General features: G+C 45.2%; 1 protein-coding gene across 4 annotated transcripts in view; it reads left to right on the top strand.

Moving 5' to 3' along the window:
- Window positions 1-17,676, top strand: part of tsc2 (TSC complex subunit 2) — a 25,713-nt gene extending 8,037 nt beyond the window's left edge. For 2 of the 4 annotated variants that reach the window (XM_047334149.1, XM_035636153.2), the window contains exons 15-42: window positions 190-345; window positions 433-552; window positions 799-921; window positions 1,000-1,106; window positions 1,214-1,379; window positions 1,471-1,593; window positions 1,709-1,843; window positions 2,071-2,260; window positions 2,426-2,519; window positions 2,607-2,709; window positions 3,799-3,893; window positions 6,040-6,180; window positions 8,606-8,767; window positions 9,204-9,362; window positions 9,460-9,572; window positions 10,386-10,628; window positions 10,754-10,996; window positions 11,623-11,712; window positions 13,379-13,536; window positions 14,206-14,885; window positions 15,785-15,863; window positions 15,940-16,026; window positions 16,109-16,295; window positions 16,608-16,747; window positions 16,830-16,908; window positions 16,997-17,088; window positions 17,170-17,268; window positions 17,383-17,676. In XM_047334149.1, coding sequence (XP_047190105.1) covers window positions 190-345; window positions 433-552; window positions 799-921; window positions 1,000-1,106; window positions 1,214-1,379; window positions 1,471-1,593; window positions 1,709-1,843; window positions 2,071-2,260; window positions 2,426-2,519; window positions 2,607-2,709; window positions 3,799-3,893; window positions 6,040-6,180; window positions 8,606-8,767; window positions 9,204-9,362; window positions 9,460-9,572; window positions 10,386-10,628; window positions 10,754-10,996; window positions 11,623-11,712; window positions 13,379-13,536; window positions 14,206-14,885; window positions 15,785-15,863; window positions 15,940-16,026; window positions 16,109-16,295; window positions 16,608-16,747; window positions 16,830-16,908; window positions 16,997-17,088; window positions 17,170-17,268; window positions 17,383-17,550 — 4,332 coding nt within the window. In that variant the 3' untranslated portion in view covers window positions 17,551-17,676. The remainder of the gene's footprint in view (window positions 1-189; window positions 346-432; window positions 553-798; window positions 922-999; window positions 1,107-1,213; window positions 1,380-1,470; window positions 1,594-1,708; window positions 1,844-2,070; window positions 2,261-2,425; window positions 2,520-2,606; window positions 2,710-3,798; window positions 3,894-6,039; window positions 6,181-8,605; window positions 8,768-9,203; window positions 9,363-9,459; window positions 9,573-10,385; window positions 10,629-10,753; window positions 10,997-11,622; window positions 11,713-13,378; window positions 13,537-14,205; window positions 14,886-15,784; window positions 15,864-15,939; window positions 16,027-16,108; window positions 16,296-16,607; window positions 16,748-16,829; window positions 16,909-16,996; window positions 17,089-17,169; window positions 17,269-17,382) is intronic. The other 2 variants (XM_047334151.1, XM_047334150.1) reach the window with 2 other exon arrangements.

Raw genomic sequence — 17,676 nt, 5'->3', positions numbered from 1 at the left:
CTCGCACACAGTTGCACACACTCCTTACTTATTGTTTGTCTCTGCTGTTTTTGTCTGTAAAACTCCTGTGCAACTGTTTTGTTGTTGTGCTCTGATGTGTTGTATTTGATGTTTGTTTTGATGCAGCTAGTCATTAAAATTCCTCAAAATTAAATTCTTTCGGTTGTTTTCTTCGTTGACTTCTTTCAGGATGAGTTGATTGAAATGGTGGTGATCCCCCAGCTTAGTGGGATAGCTGAAGACCGGGACCTGGCTGTCAGAAAACAGGCCACCCAGCTACTTGTGGACCTCGCTGAGGGCTGCAACACACACCATTTCACCAGCTTGCTGGACATCATTGAGCGGGTACACAATCTCACTTCTAGCCTTCAGTTTTCTCCATTTTAGCCAAGATGAGATGCACAACTCCATGTATGTTTGTTTCCTTTCTAGGTGGCTAGTCGCTCTCTGGTGTGTTCAGGGCCCCTGGAGGTTTCTGAGAGAGACCCCACAGCAGAGTCTCCTATGGAGGATGTCAGGACTGCTATACTGGGCTTGTTGGAAATCCTGCAGGTAGACCACACACTTGTACATATCAAGGGCTTGATTCATCAAACCATTACATCACTGTTTGCTTTTATTTTCCTGATTAATATTTGTTAATGTAGCAGGTAGGAGGCTAACTGTTGAAACTCTGGATTTTTATCTTTTAACTGAAGATCATCAAGTTATGGAAAAAAAGAAAATATTGCAATGAAAAAATGATTTTGTGAATCACACTGAATGTGGCTTGAACCTTGGATATTTTCTCTCCGGCAGAGCAAACTTTACAGCCTACCAGCCAGCCATGCTAGTCGTGTTTATGAGTTGCTCATCAGCCACCTGCAGCTTCACTACAAGAACAAGTACTGTTCAGCTATTGCTTGCAGTATTAGACTACAGGTAAGGGTCATTCATTTTTCTGTGCATATTTTATCAATGTACATGCCTTATTTCCTTTTAACCGTCTCTCTCCCTCAGGTGTTTGACTTCTTCCTGATGATGCGCGCGGACTCTCTTCACCGTCTTGGAGTCTCCAACAAAGATGGAGCCATGAGGTTCAGCCCTTACTGCTACTGTGACACTGGGTGAGGACAGACACGCGCCATTCTCTCCACAGCTGCAGCTGTCTTTGTCTCAGTTCAGTCAAATTAATGTGAGGAAGACTATTCATTGTGTTTTTCTGTTATTTCAGGGAGCCAGAGAAGCGAGTCAGTGAAAAGAAGCCAACAGGTTCAACATCTCCTCCTGCTGGTAGCCCAGCTCCCCCTGCTGCTCCTCCCCCCTTGACTGCCTCCATACGCTCAGCCTACCTGCCCTATGCCCCTGCCTTTAGTGTCCTCCTGCAGTGCCTCAAGATGGTACACACACACTAACACACACACACACAAATAGGTTTCCCTGCTATCTTTAAAGATTCCAGACATTTGTTGGTTTGCTTTTCTCTTGCAGGAGACTGATTGGAAGGTTTTTAAACTCGTTCTCGACAAGCTGCCGTGGACGCTTCAGTACAAAGTGCTGCTGCTGACGTCACCATGCAGCTTAGACCAGCTCTGTTCTACGCTCTGCTGCATGGTATTTTGATAAATAAAGACACATGCATAGAAATCTACATTTTCAAGGCCGTACAGATGAAATTTCCTTGCGTACTCATGACACATTGTTCATTTCTCTGCGTTTGTGCTTGTAGGTGACGGATCGTCTGATCTCGGAACGCTTGAAGAAGACCCCAGAGGGGTTTTCCCGCACTGATGTTCAGCTGGCGGTGGTTCCTGTCCTCACGGCGATCACCTCCTACCACAACTACCTTGAGCAGTCAAGACAGGTACACACCCTGACCTGTGTGTAGAAAGTAAAATATAGGCTTGTTTTTCTGACTACCAAGTTTGGAGCAAGAACATCCAAAATTGGACATCAACATTGCATAATGGATGGTTTCTGTATATCACACAACTTTATTTTTCAGATTTGCCACCACATACACACACACACAATGATAGTTGTTGCCATACAACTGCATTGATTCTCTTTAATGTCCTTTCCCCTCGACAGAGAGAGCTGGTTCAATGCCTGGAGACTGGCCTCATTTACCGATGTGCCAAGCAATGTGTCGTTGCTCTCACAATGTGCACAGTAGAGATGCCTGACATCATGATCAAGCTCCTGTCCGCTCTTATTGTCAAGCTCACCCACATCTCTGCCACTGTTGCCATGGCATCTCCCATGCTTGAGTTCCTCTCCAGTGAGTAACAAAAGCTTTTCCCAAAACTTTATTTTCAGTTCATTGTTTCTTTTACGTAATTGAACGCTCAACGTCAGTTAGTCACATCAGGTTTTCTGTCACAGAGCGAGTGCAAAGAAAGAAAGTGTTAAGTTTATCTGTTCTTTCTTCCATTCTGTTTCATAGCTCTGGTGCGCCTTCCCCATCTCTATGCCAACTTTGTAGCTGAGCAGTATGTCAGTGTGTTTGCCATCTCCCTCCCCTACACCAATCCCTCCAAGTAAGTGCTCATACACGCACCAATATCTTTCTCAATCTCAGACGAACAGACTCACTCTGACCTGTTTGTTTCTTCAAACCCCGTCAGGTTCAACCAGTACATTGTGTCCCTGGCCCACCATGTGATTGCTATGTGGTTCATACGCTGCAGGCTCCCATTCCGCAAAGACTTTGTTCAGTATATTACAAAGGTGTGTGCTGGTTTGTTATTCTACCGCTACTAACTTCAAAAAAAAATACTTTAAACTTTAATTTTAAAATGTACCTTTACCACACGGACACAAATACAGCCCGACTCACAGCAAACTCCCAATTTCTCATTACCAACCAATGAAATACAGATATATATAATATACAGATGCATATAAAAAAAGACAATACAATCCTGACAGACCGGAAGAAAAAGCACAAATCCCACATAGGGAGTGAATATCATTAATCTCCTTGAAGACACATTTTCCTTTACATGAAGCAACCTTTTATTACCCTCTCACCTATTATTGAAAAAAAGGTCCAGCCATCTATTTTATGCTCAGATAATACCTCTAAAGAAATAATTATACTTTTTTGGGAAATATGCTAATTTTTCTTCTTTCCAAGAGTTACGTTATACGATCTATACCACTCTCATGCTTCTGTGCTGAATCTAAAGTGATCAATGAGATTAGCATCAGGACAAGGAGCAGGGAGGAGCAGCCAACTTAGAGCCCGGTGTCCTGTTTTCACTGTGAGAGAAAGATAAGAGAAATAGCCACCAGAGGAGACTCACAACCCTGTAAAACCACAACTTAAAATTTTTGCATGAATTAAACAAAAGAGACATAAGCTTGACCTGTTTCCTTTGGACGGAGCCAGGCTAGATAAGCTAGTCTAATGTCTCCTGGCTTCAGCTTCATATTTAATGGATATTCTTTTCTCACTCTCTGGACAAACTAACAAGTCGTGTCTCCCAAAAATCTCCTGAAACACTACATTTCAGACAGAATACATACTGCAGACATGTGCCATTAAACTTTAACGGTGACTTCTTCATGAATTATTTGGGGCTTGTCCACAGTGCATGTACAGTACTAACATGCCCTCACATCTGTTACATTCCCAGTAAGCCACAGAATCTTTTAAAATCGTCATAACCTAATCTATGTGATGTAGAATTTAAAATGACCTCAGCCTTATACTTAAATCTTTTTAAATGATTTGAGATTTACTGCAGACTTTGTATACGTTGTAACTACAGTAAATTATGTTCTTTACAGCCATGTCTTTGTCTCTTTCTTCAGGGTTTGCGTTCCAACGCCCTGCTGCCGTTCGATGACGGTCACGAGCAGAGTCCATTTCGTGCCCGAAGCACCAGCCTCAATGAAAGACCCAAGAGGTAAAGCATACAATTACACACGCGCACGCACACACACACACACACACACACACACACACACACACACACACACACACACACGCACACACACACACACTGCTTCAAGCACTGATGTACAAGTCAGCAGCACCACAAACTGCCCATGTGGCCATTGTTGTGCCAGAGGGTTGGGGTTGCCAAGGTAACAGGGGACTCAGCATGACTGGTACTGTGGCGTGATGGTAGCAATGACTCCTGTCAGGTTGCCATGGTGATCATTAGTTCATTTTTTTTTTTTTTTTCACATTCTACAATTTGTTACTCCCTCTGCAACAATTTAAGTTTATCTATACGGAGGGATGGACAAAATAACATGAAAACTAGCCATGCAGGTTTTCTAGGGAGAAATCCTGGCTCAATGCTGTGGTAATATTTTTACATTTTAGGATTGAACATATAGAGCAATAGCATGCGTTAAGAACCACCAGCTATTCTTGTCATCTGTTTAAGACCAAAGTAAACACAGTCTTCACATGTACACAATCATAATTACACTCTGAGAAATACAGAGGCGAGGCGTCATTATCATCTATAAATGCTGTGAACGTTTGTCAGCTCTCCGTGTTCTGATTGTGCTCACACTGTATAGTGAAAGCATCCAAAGTAACTAAATAAAACAAAGCTTCGGAGATCACAGAGGGTGGGGGGGGGCACAGATGTTGGCTGTGAGCTGCACTTTTGTTGCCAGCCGAAAAGAGGATGAGCTTTACAGAAATTAGCTTAATCAGCTTTATCTCCTAATTACACCAGTATTTCCATAGTGCTTCACAGTCCATATTCTGAAACCCATAAATAACAATGAAAATGTAACCAATGTTGTTGGAGGCCACATATCATTCAGCTGCTTCCTATAAAAGGACACTGGTTCCCAATATGTCCTCTTATTTTTTTTTCCTTCAAGATTCATTGTAGTATTTTAATCAAGGAAATATTTGCGCAGCTTCTGTTCACTTCTTCTTTCAAGTCGTTCTAAAAAATGTTTGGGTCGCGACACTTCATTTTTTTATTAAAAAAAAAAACCCCTCATAAGACGTTGCAATCAAACACAGTCCCCGTAACAGCATCACCTCTGCCAACATCGGTTTCTACCGGTCTTCTATATCAAAACCCACTTTCAGTGTTTCACATTGTGTTCATCATTCACCCAGTGATCTCTTCTTGTGCTGCCTGTTGCCCACTGCTGGGTTGGAGCTCAGCATGTCAGAGTTCACATTGACCATTTTACGTTGGTCATATGTTATCGGATAACATTGCTGTTTATGTGTTGGTTACATTTGGAGATCTCTAAAAATATTTTTTTATTAATTGCTATATTGAGATATATAGCCAATCCGTATTATTTAGTCCAGGCTTGCTGTGCTCCAACCCTCAAGTTTAACCCAGCATTTCATTTTCAGTTGGATTTGTTGTTGTTCTTCTTGTGTTTTTAACTCCCATTATTTCAGGCCTGTGCTGAGTCCATCCCTACTATGTTAGTTCTCCTGTACTAGTCCTTGGCTTCACTATGAACCTGCTGTGTGAAATGATGTTTATTTTGTTGCTCTCCTGAACACTTTGTGTGCGTGTTTTCTTTTCTGGACAACAGAAGCCGTAAGCTTCTGTAGCTTTGTCTGTTTGCCTTTTGTTTGATGTTTAGCCCTTTTCTCCTTCTCTTACTTCCCTCTCCTGTAATCTGGTTCATAGTGTTCACTGCTGTTAATTTTCACCTTGTTTTTGTTTTTCTTTCAATTCTTCATTTGACCCCTGCCCTGCCGCCTGCGATTGGGTGCTGCGTTGTGGTTTTGGGGGGTGGTCGTTACATCCTGGATCCTTCCTATATTGCTCCTGACCCCTCCCCTCTCTGCCTATATGGCCTTTGTGGCCCTGCCCCTCCCCTTCCCCTCCCTTACCCTCCCTTACCCTTCCCTCGGCGTGGTGTGTGCCCCTCGCTTACCTGCTCATGTTGCTCGGGCGACGAATCCTGCTGTCTCCTGATTAACCTCCTCCCCTACACTCCCCAAACCACCTCCACCTTCACGATGACCCACCCCTCACTGCCCACTGCCACCGTTTTGCCGACCGGGCCACTTCCCTCGCCCTTCGCTGTGGGGTACTCATCACCTCCCAGTCTGCGGGCGGCAAAAGTGGCGAAGGCAGCAGCGGCGGTAGCCAATAGCAGCAGCTCTCCTGTTAAAGAGCTGAGGGACCTGTCAGCCATGGACGCGTTCCGCTCCCGCAGCATCAGTGTCTCCGAACATGCGGTCCGCAGGTTAGAGAAGAGCCTTCTGGGTAACAAAAAAAACAAAAACAACAACAACCCAAACACTTGTTGCTTCCTCCATGGGATGATTGATGGGGTGTAGGTCCATTGTCATGTGGGTCCGTTGGGGCGGGCGTTGGGTGGTTTGTTGCAAAGGGACACCTGGAAAGGGGGGTGCATGCCAGGAAAGGTTTGTGTGTGTTTGTGTTGAACTATTTGGTTTGTTTTGGGCTGCGATCATACTCATGCTGTTTTCAGATTTTGTTTTCAGATTTGCATTTGCATGCGGTGTTCCCACAAGACATCGGAAAACATCTTTGATTTAGCTCTAACACGGATTTTGCTTTTAATTTTCTCTTGCTTTTAATTTGTCTTTGGTTTGACTTTGATTTTCTCATTTTGATTTATTTTGCTTGCTTGTTTGTTTGTTTTGCTGTTTGGTGACTTGCTGTTGGCCGAACAACAAATGAATGGCTGGAGGGGCTGGTGCAAAGCATTTGTTTCCAAAGAAACGGGATGTTGATTGACAACAACCGCAACCAACCTCTCTCTTCCTGGTGGGCGGGCTTTGTTTGCTTGCTCAACATATTTGAGTTTTTGTTCTGCTCCACTCACAAACATACACTGTGCTGCTCTGACCATGGCAATATCCTAGTGTGAGAGTACAGGACAAGCTGGACTGATGTGAACTTTTGAATACAGTTTAATTTCAGACAAACAAGTCATTCATAATGCACACATATGCACACTCACACACACCCTCTTCTCCTCACTCTTGATACCTTCATGTTTATCTTTGCTGCTTGAGTGAATGACAGATGTATGATCCATCACTGCAGTTGACCAATGTTGCTCCAGCGCCTCACTCTTAAATATGTCGTACCGCTCCTGCCCAACAGATGGCATTACAAGCCCTGCAATGAAATGTTTTGAAACTTGATACTGTATAATATGTTTAACGTCAGAGTGAAACGTGGAACTTCATAAGGCTAAATAACTGCAGTGTGGATCTGTTTAACCTGCTTCAACTGCTGAAAGGCTGCAAATCTGCTTTTCCCTCCTCCAACTGTTGGTTTCGTGTCTTTTGAACGGTAACACCGAGTGACAGGCTTTGAAGCCTTTCTCCTGGTGGACACTGGTTTCACCTCAGACAACATGACCCTGATTTAAGCTTAAGGTGACATATAAATAAATAAATAATAAATAAATTTGATCTTATTCAAGAAATGTCCCTAATTCCATGCTTTAGTTTAAATTGTGTCAAACCAATGAAATGAAGTATAACGGATAAGGATGTAGTTAAAGATTTGAGAAAGCTGTGAAGACTGCAGGTCATGTTGTCTGGAATACGTGTCCACTAGACATTGAGGTGAAAAATGAATCATTGTCAGTCGGAGAATGGTAAGTATAGAAATGTGTTGTCTATTCACATACTGGGACTTGGTATGAATGAGAGATTTCCTATAAAAAATGAATCTTTAAAACATTTTACCTTGAATTTGTGAAGAAGACCCAAATAAGATTTTATAGCCTTGTTGACGCATAAAACCTTGACAAGTTGTCTCGAGTTTAGATGCATTTCTGTCAAGATAACCTCCCCCTGACATTAAAGTATCTTTACAGGGCTGAGACACATGAAGCTAAAACAGTTTACCACAATAGATCCACCCAAGGACAGATGCTCCTCTTGTGTTGTCCTATTTTCTCATTTTTCCCATTATTATTTGTAGCTTTATTTCTTTTTTTTGTGTCTGAACAACAGTTCCTGCCTTCATGACCCCCACTGTGATAAATGGAGACATGTCAGTTGGGCTTGGTCGTCATTGATGTTGCAAATTGCTCATGTTGAGTGTGTTTACCTCACAGCAGCAAGCCGGCGTGGCTTTCAGTTCACGTCTAACATCTCTCTCTGTTATCGTGCTTTCACCGCGATTTGCCTTTGGAGCACGCAGTAACAATTGTTGTGTACAGAGAGGTGCAGTGAAGACTAATGGAGAGATTTGGTTTTCGCTGAGACGTGAGCGCACCACTGAACACATTAGCTGGCACAGCTTCTGCTTGCTGATATCCGTGCAGCTTAGTGAGCATGAGAACGTGCGACACCACTCGGCCTCCTTCAGAGAGCTTACTGACATTTAGGGAGATATGCGTTGTGCTCCTGCAGCCCCATGTGGCCACTTATACCATGTCCCAGTGTGTTACTGTGTCTGTGTGCTTGACAAGGATTGTGGTGCTTTTCGAGATGTGTGTTTGTGTGATTTTCATGGTGTCCTGCATTTCTCTCACTTCCTCTTTATATCAGAGCTTGCATGTGTCTCTGTGCACTGATTACATTTATTTAAAAAAAAATATCAGGAGCCCGTGTTCTCTCCTCCTCTCACTCCTCTGCCGCCTCTCGCCGTTGTTTAACTGGCTCTCTTGTTTCCTGCTGCAGGATGCACACATCCACCACCACGTGCAGCCTGGGCTCTGCCGACGAAAATGTGGTTACTCAGGCAGACGAGGGGCTGAAGACCGTCCACCTGGAGCTCACCGAGACCTGTCTGGACATGATGGCACGATATGTGTTTTCCAACTTCTCCGCACTGCCCAAGAGGTTTGCATGAGATTGTTTTTCATCTGAATATGTGCGTGTGTGTGCGTGTGTGTATGTGGTTGGCACTTTACAATGGTGAAATTTTGGAAGAAGAATCGAGAGAGAGAAGTAATAGTGATGAGGAATTTGACCTCCGGCCTGTGGCTCAAGAGGTTGAGCGGGTCGTCTTCTAACCAGAGGTCTGCTAGTTGGAACTCCAGATCCTTCAGTCTGTATGCTGAGGTGTCCTTGGGCAAAACACTCAACCACAAATTGTTCCTGACAAATTGTACCCGATGGCTGCCACAGTGTATGAATGATGAATGTAGTGTGTTAGAAAAGGTACTATATGAATGTGTGTGTGAATGTGACTGTACTGTAAAAGTGCTCAGGGTTGTCGTTGAGACGAGAAAAGTGCATAAAGATACAGTCCATTTACCATATACGTTCCTCTTAGGTCTCCCATTGCAGAGTTCCTGTTGGCGGGGGGTCGCAGTATGACCTGGCTTGTGGGCAACAAGCTGGTGACCATAACAACTAGCGGAGGGGTCAGAACACAAGCACTACTGGGCCTGGACATGGCCGAGCGTCTGGGAGGAGGAGGGGAAATGACCAGGTGAAGCATGTTCACACACACTGACAACGATCATTTTATTTTTGTTATTATTAATATTTTTTTGTTAAATCGTTGTTTCTATCTTCTGCTCCTGCAGGTCAGATCCATCACTACACACCCGAATAACCAAAGAGGCTCCAGCCAAACTGGAGTCGCAGTCGAGCCAGCAGCACAACAGAGCCACGCGCATACGGGTCCGCTCCATGTCAGGTACTGGCGGGGAACACATTCACACACACACACACACACACACACACACACACACACACACACACACACACACACACACACTCAGGACTCTGTCCATGCCATGACAGACCTACCCCTCCCTCAGTATTTACAAATACAACTGTACTTCTGTTATTGAAGAGAACTTTCCAGTGATGGTGGGACAATACTAAATACCCCTTTTGGATGGTAATTGGGGCCAGGATAATCTAGCATTTGGTTAGTGCTGTTTTCCAAAATGAATTTGTCAAAACATCTTTTTAGAGCAGCATTAGTAAATCGAGTAAGGATTCTATCAAAGCTATCTTGAATTTAGAAACAATCAGGCAGCTTTTATGCTTTGCTGGTTTGCAGCCACACTTTAATCTCTGCCCGCGATTGCTATCACATCCTTTTTTGTCTGCTCCCAATACGCCTCAAGTAAATGGAAATCAGTGGCATTATTAATCATTATTCTCCATCGGATTATACTGTGCCGGGATGCAACTTCGAAGACTTTGCGGTGATAATCGCACATTGCCATTTGTTTGACCTGTGTACTTTTGAATTTTCGTTGGTGCATCTGAGAGATATGGTGTAATAACTAGGTGTTGCTGGCTGTATATTATGCCCAGTGCATTGTATTTTTATTATGCTGCATTTGATGTTTTATAGCTGACCTTTGTCATATATTTTTTTCCCCATTGAAAGTAAATATCTTAGCAGATAATCTTTCTGTTTCAGACTGTCCTGAACATAATGTGAGGAGCACAATGAAAGCAACTAATGAATAATGGTGCCGAATTTATATTCCAGGTGGCCACGCACTACGCACCGGTCCCGCTCCGAGTCTCAGTCCTCTCGTGTCCCCGTCTGAGGGCGAGTTAGCCGCTCCCCTCTCTCCCTCCTCCGGTCCCACCCTTGACGCCTTGGGTCCTCCCTCCTCCACCTCGGCCGCCGCCTCCGTTCCCCCGCCTCTCAAAGACAACCCCAGTCTGGCTGATTTTGTCCCCATACTCACGCAGGGCTGGGCAGAGATCTTCATCCGGAGACCGTCTGGTATGTAACAAAACTCACAGGCTCGACGTCCAATACATTGGTTAGTGTTATTATGAATTGGTCTGAATCCCTGCTGTGGTCCATTTACAGCAGACTAGTGTCCGTCTGACTTTTTGTCTGCACAGGTAACACGAGTTGGCTGATGTGTCTGGAAAACCCACCCAGTCCCTTCTCGTCCGAGCTTGGCAACATGCCGCTGCAGGAGCTCTCCAGTGTCTTGATGGCGATGGAGGGGGTGAAGGAGCCCCCTGCCCAGACGGCCAGCGCTCCCGCCAGCACTGCCGCTCCCGCCCCCGTCTCCGAGCCCCTAACCCAAACGCACAGCAGCGTCGCGGGGAAGGCGAACCTGATCCAGCGCTCCAACACTGGTGAGCAGACGCTTAAAAGATCAGGAAGTTTGTTGTTGGTGTGTGTTAATGGTTATTACACTCTGTCCCACAATCTTACGATCATAAAGATGTCATTGTGATATCTGTACAGTAAAGACATCAGCACATCCAGAATAGTTACAGAGCAGATGAACCAATAAGTCGAATGTTACACATGAATGCGTCCCTGAGTCTGCCTGACTGCCTGTTCTCGGTCCCTTTTAATGGACTGAGACAGATTGCGTGCAAGTCCTTCGTTTGAACCAGAGGCTGATCAATAATCCAGGCTGGATTTGATCAGGTCAGTGATCATCAGAGATCACTGCTTTGACTTGCTCTTGTTTCGTGTCTAACGTCTTGTTTTGCATAAGCCTCCTTCTCTGTGAGTCCTGTGCATGTGTCCATTTTCTCTCTCTCTCGCTTCAGTTATTCAACTGGGCACATTTTTTTTTCCTTCATTCTTTCTTTCAGCATATATTTTTTCTTTCTCATTGCCTTTGAGATATTTTCCCCTCATTCTGATTGGTTTGCTGTCATGTCTTTTCCTCGTCACCACCGCGCTGGTTTGTGACTGGCTGCGGTCTCTTATGTGGCCACCAACCTATCCTCTGGTGTCCCACCTGCAGTCGGCGGCTCTCTCTGGTCTCTGGGCCTGGGCTCTGCCCCCTCAGGCCCTCCAGCCCCTGGCAGGTTGCACAGGAGCATTTCCTGGGCAGGTACTGTCCACCACATGTGTGACCCCCCCATCTCCCCCACCCCCCCTCCAGAAAACCCCCGGTGTATTTCTTCTCGCTTGTACAGTACAATACAGCAGTCACCACGTGGCTTCCATTATATACATGTTATATGGAAGTTATCATTTATTTATCACATTTCTATTAAAAAGTGTAAGATTGAAAGATTAGAAAAATATTGTTTTTCTAAATAAAATGTCCAAAAAGAACAGTTTGACATTTTTGGGAAACTTTCTGGTGAAAGTTGGATGAAAAGGTTGATACCACTCGTCTCTGTCTGTCTGTTATAAAGCTACTGCCAGGAGATGGTTACAGTAGCCGAGCTTTGTATAAAGACTTGAAACAGGGAGACTCAGTTAAGCTGGCTCAATATGAAGGTTATCAAATCTGTCGACCAGCGCTCCTGGAGCTCAACTTAATACGTTCTATCTGCTTTGTTTTAATTTAGCATAAAAATGTCAGGTTGTGGTTTTATGTGGGATTATGCGCTGGGCCGTTTCTTGGCCGGGACGCTTCTCTGTGCTCTGCTGTGTCTGTCTTTTTTATCTCCAGGCTACAGTTTTACAGCTTGCAGAACAGAGAATGGTATTGATCACTGCATTTCATTATTTGCTGGAAAAACGAATGAGGTCGTACTCCAGAGTGTCAAACTATTCTCTCAATTATTAGCAAGACATGGTGTTTGAAATTCTTCCCTTTATGCTCAAAAACTGTGCAAGCGAAGAAGGTTTCTGCTTCCCCATCAGCCTCCTATTAACACGGTGGGGGGTCTGTAAGTGATGCTGACAACATACCTGCACGTGAATCAATCTGTCCAATGACACCTAGCGATGGATCATGATTCTTTTCCCCCCTTTTTTTTTTACTCACTCCATGATTTATTTTTCCATCCCAATCATCTTCTTTAACTCATGTTTTTGAAATGTACTCCCAGGTTGACCTTTTAACCCTTCGATGTCAGGAAAGCCCAGACCTCAACCATCTGTACTGCTCTTCCTTGCCTTACTGGTAGACCAGTGGGTCGATGAAGACGTTGTCAGAGTCAGACAGACTGGATTCTGTTGCCTTTTTCCTCTTCCTTGTAGAGTGTGTAGAGAGCACTGGCAGGCAGAACGTCTTCCTCGTCTGGGCTGCTGCAGTAGCTGCACCATGTTTGTGCTTTGTCTGCTACGTATATCTGTTTCTAACGAACTCGCCAACCAAACAGATGCTTGTGCCTTGGTGGAAATCAAGTAGAAGAAGCAGTGATGGATAGATGCTGCATTGATCTCATCTGTGTCTCTGATCTCCCTGTTTGTTGGTTGGATTCACTCTAGGTCATGATCTTTATCTCTGTGCGTGTGCGTGTGTGTGTTTGCTCGGCTGCTTTTGAGTTTGCTTAATCATGTGGATGCATCAGAATCTGTTTCATTATGGCAAAGATTCATTTGACGTCTTCCACTCGTGTTTAGATTTAGAAAGAATGTTTGTGTGGAAATCACTACTGGCGGCTGTAGTGAAGTCTTTAATGTTTGTTGGAGGAGTCTTACACCTGCTTTTGTGTTTCTCTGATTGTGTAACACGACGTGTGTGTCACTCCAATTTTTGTGTGCACGTGTGTATATCCACCCCTAACCTGCATCGCTCTGTGTGCCGTGTGCTGCCGTAGAGTCTGTGGTGGTACGAGAGGAAGGGTCAGGGGTCACTGCGGCGCACACAGCGTCTGATTGGCGGGAGAGTGAGGAGTTTGAGCCCATGACGTCTGATCCCATCTTCATGTCGGCTGACAAGTTCACAAAGACTCCGCCTCCTGGAACGCTCAGCAGGGTAGGTTGTTGGCGCACACAAAAACTACACAACAACACACACTTCAATACGCCTGAATAATCACATATTTAATCCAGCTTGTTGTGCCTTGGTTTACTAATATTTTAAAGCTTTAACAATTTTTAAATTAAAGGTTATTATTGTGATGGAAATATAGAAGGAGTTGACTCTGACTCAGGAAGATGGAGACCGTAGATGTCTTAAGCAGAAGTATTTATTATAAGAGCCCAATATATATATCAAGGATATTTCTGGTTCATTACACAGATCAACAAGTGGTCAGTGCGTGGTGTCTCTGTAGGTTTATTTATCTCTCTCAGAGTAATGTCGCCATCCCACATCAAAATGGCTATCTTCTTAGTAACGTTCTGTCTCTGTCTGGGTATGTTCTTTATTTACCACTATGTGTCTTGCAAGATGGCCTTCAGTTCCCTGTCGACTATTCTCACCTGCTTTTGAAATTCAAGGATGTTTTTCCACATTTGCTGCTGCACAACAAGTGGCATGTGACCCACAGCCAGTGATGGTACACTGACCAGTGTTTGTGTTGTGCCCTCGCAGAACCGTACTGTGAATTTGCACTTTGATATGATGAGCTGCTCATGCTAGATCCACTTGTATCATCACTTAATGATCTTGCAATCAACTCCACTCACCCTTCTCCTCCAGTCCTCCTCCACCTCCAGCCAAGATGACGAAAGGTCTACCCTGGAGGAAGTAAGCGAGGGAGCGATTCCCATCGACCAGCCCACCGTAGGACCCTCCACTCCGGGCAGTCAGGGGCCGGAGCTTCCCTTTCAGACTCACTCTCAGTCGCAGGGTCACGGACTCAACAAGTCCAGCTCCTCTCCGGAGCTCCAGACGTTACCCGAAGCCTTCACAAAGGCTGCTATGGAGTCCGAGACGTCGCCGGCAGACACGTCACGGCCCAGAGCGCCTTCGGACGGCAAGCCGCAGCCTCAGCTGCCTCAGCTGCCTCAGCTGCCTCAGCTGCCTCAGCTGCCTCAGCTGCCTCAGCAGCCTCAGCAGCCTCAGCAGCCTCATTTCGAGAAGGAGAAGGTGGAGGGAAGCACAGGGGGGGATGTCACTGTTCCTGCAGGTCAGAGTCAAGGCAGCGAAGGCCATGGTGCAGTGTCGTCTCAAAGTGGCAGTGCAAGGATGAGGTTGGAGTTTCCAGCGGCGGCGGCACAGCCTGGACCAGTCTCTCCCAGCGGAGGCCACCGACCCCGGGGCCACACCATCTCTGTATCGGCGCCCTCGTCCAGGAGAGAGAGGAGGACGGAGAGGGACTCGTACCACAGTCGGCCAGGACCCGGCAACGCAGAGAAGATTTCTGGACTGAGTCCCAGGTACTCCACAATTTATGCAGCTCCTGTCGTCCGTTTCTGCCAAAGCAGGGATGCGGTGGTGTATCAAGTAATATCGGAAAACTAATGTCTGCTCTGTTGGTAAAATCCAAAGTGGCAATCTGCCAGTGAAGAACGATTTGATTATGTTCTACAGCCCACATTTACCTTTTCACATTGTTTGCGGTGATGAAAAGTTACAGCTCTTTTTTGCAGCACTTGAACATTAAAAGAGGTTATACACTTCTATAATGCGTAGCTGTACAATGGATTATATTTATTATACAACACTTGTATACCAAGTGGATATTTATGCATACAATGGGTCTCAAGCAAGAACATTTTCATATTCTTATCCTCAATTTCTGTGTAAATGACCTGTGTACACAAACAACTGACACGTCACGCATGCCAACTGCCAAAGATGTGCGCTCCCCCGGCCATTGCGCAACAACGTTTATCAGCGACATGAATGCATTTAGAATTGTATTTGAATTGCAGAGTTAAAGAGAATAATGTCAACATAAAGAGGTGAAATTCATATTTTATAGTATATATATGTCATACATTTGATTCAATTTAGATATGTAGTGAAAAACCTGGTTTGAATAACAGCAGACTAATTTCCGTGACCCTGACAACAGGTCTGGACCACAAAGAAAACTCCAAAAAACGAAAACAAATTGGTGAATGCGGGAAGTTCTCCTGAATCACTCGTAAGCGCAGCTTCAGAACAAATCTGTTCGTACGAACGGTTCTTGCATGAGGGCCAATGTCTAAGATCGCTTATGTCCAAGAAAAAAAGACAAATAACAACACGTGGCTCATTAGTTTTTGTTTTAAAACAATTGTGCTTCTGCCCAACACTTATTTTTCTTCTTCTCTCCGTCCGGCTCCTCTAGCTTTGTCTTCCTCCAGCTGTACCACTCTCCTTTCTTCGGGAACGAGGCCAACAAGCCGCTGCTGCTGCCCAAAACCCAGGTTGGTTGACCTCCGTGTCCACCCGACCTGATCTGTGCCCCACAGCCTTGTTGACAGTGTTTCCTCTCCCTTGCAGGTGATCGAGCGCGCAGTGAAGGTTTTGGACCAGATGCCTCCTTACGACACCCATAAGATCGGAGTGGTGTTCGTCGGAGCTGGTCAGGTAAGCCTTGACTGCCCGTCTCAAGTCAGGACATTTCTGTGCTCTCTAACTTCAGACCTTCGTCGCCCTCAACTCTTCCCAGGTTAACAACGAGGTGTCCATCCTGTCAAACGAGTACGGCTCAAACCGCTACGCTGCCTTCCTAACGGGCCTTGGCAAATTGATCCACCTGAAAGACTGCGACCCCGACCAGATCTTCCTCGGCGGGCTCGACCAGTACGGAGATGACGGAGAGTTCACCTACTGCTGGCACGACGACATCATGCAGGGTCAGTCTGTCTGTCTGTCTGTCTGTCTGTCTGTCTGTCTCTGTGTGTGTGTGTGTGTGTGTGTGTGTGTGTGTGTGTGTGTGTGTGTGTGTGTGTGTGTGTGTGTGTGTGTGTGTGTGTGTGTGTGTGTGTGTGTGTGTGTGTGTGTGTGTGTGTGTGTGTGTGTGTGTGTGTGTGTGTGTGTGTGTGTGTGTGTGTGTGTGTGTGTGAGTGAGTGTGAGTGAAAAAGTGAGTGAAAAAGTGAGTGAGCGAGCGAGCGAGCGACACGGAAATTAGTAATGTTTTGTGCTTAATGACATCGTGTGTCTGCAGCTATCTTCCACATAGCCACACTGATGCCAAACAGGGAGAGTGACAAGGGCTGCTGCAACAAAAAACGTCACATTGGCAACGATTTTGTCATGGTGGTGTACAATGACTCCGGAGAGGACTACAAACTGGGCACAATTAAGGTACAGACACAAGAAGAAGAAAGAAAATGTAATCCGGACATATATTTGTATTTCTGCTCCAATGTCTTGTCTTTTTTTTTAGGGTCAGTTTAACTTTGTTGAAGTCATTATAAAACCGCTGGATTATGAATGTAACCTGGTCACCCTGCAGTGTCGCAAAGGTGAGCTGAGATGAGCTCCGTTTTTTCTCGTCTGGTTCCTTGTTGTCAGTTTAGTTTGACTTTAATTCCCTCTCTCGCTCTTTTTCAGATCTCGAGGGATTAGTAGACACAACCGTGGCAAAAATCGTCTCAGACCGCAACCTTCCTCTCTTGGTCAGACAGATGGCTCTGCATGCAAACGTAAGTCTTCCTCTCATCTCTGCCTCTCGCGCCCGGTCACATATACACACACTTAGTTCCCGCTCCTTTATCTTTGTGCAGATGGCATCTTTAGTCCACCAGTTTCGAGCCAACCCGTCTGATGCATATGCCTCAAAGTGGCTGGCGAGGCTGCGCCACATTAAGCGAATTAGGACCAGGGTAAGAACCACGCGCACACAAACTTCTCCTCAGTCACAGACACGGTTATTCATATTTTCAATATTCTTTTCTTAAATTTGATCCACCCCGTCGTCTCTCTGCTCTGGCTCTAAGGCACAAGAAGACATTCAGTCTCGCTCGACTCCCGGCATATCGCTGACCCAAGGACACACTCAGCAGAACAAGTCGTTCCAGCAGAGCTCTCAAACATCAAATCCAGAAACCTCGGGGCAGAGAAAGAGACTTGTATCAACAGTGGATGATTTCACTGATTTTGTTTGATTACATTTCTGATCCTGGTAGACACACACGTGCACACACGACCACATGCCAGCATGCACACACAACCATAGACAAGATCTGTTTGTGTGTAGACGTGTGGAATAAAAAGTGACCATGGAAAAGGTG

Source organism: Scophthalmus maximus, chromosome 8 (assembly GCF_022379125.1).
Source record: "Scophthalmus maximus strain ysfricsl-2021 chromosome 8, ASM2237912v1, whole genome shotgun sequence".
NCBI classification, from domain to species: domain Eukaryota; kingdom Metazoa; phylum Chordata; class Actinopteri; order Pleuronectiformes; family Scophthalmidae; genus Scophthalmus; species Scophthalmus maximus.
This window is presented reverse-complemented; position numbering and strand designations above follow the sequence as displayed.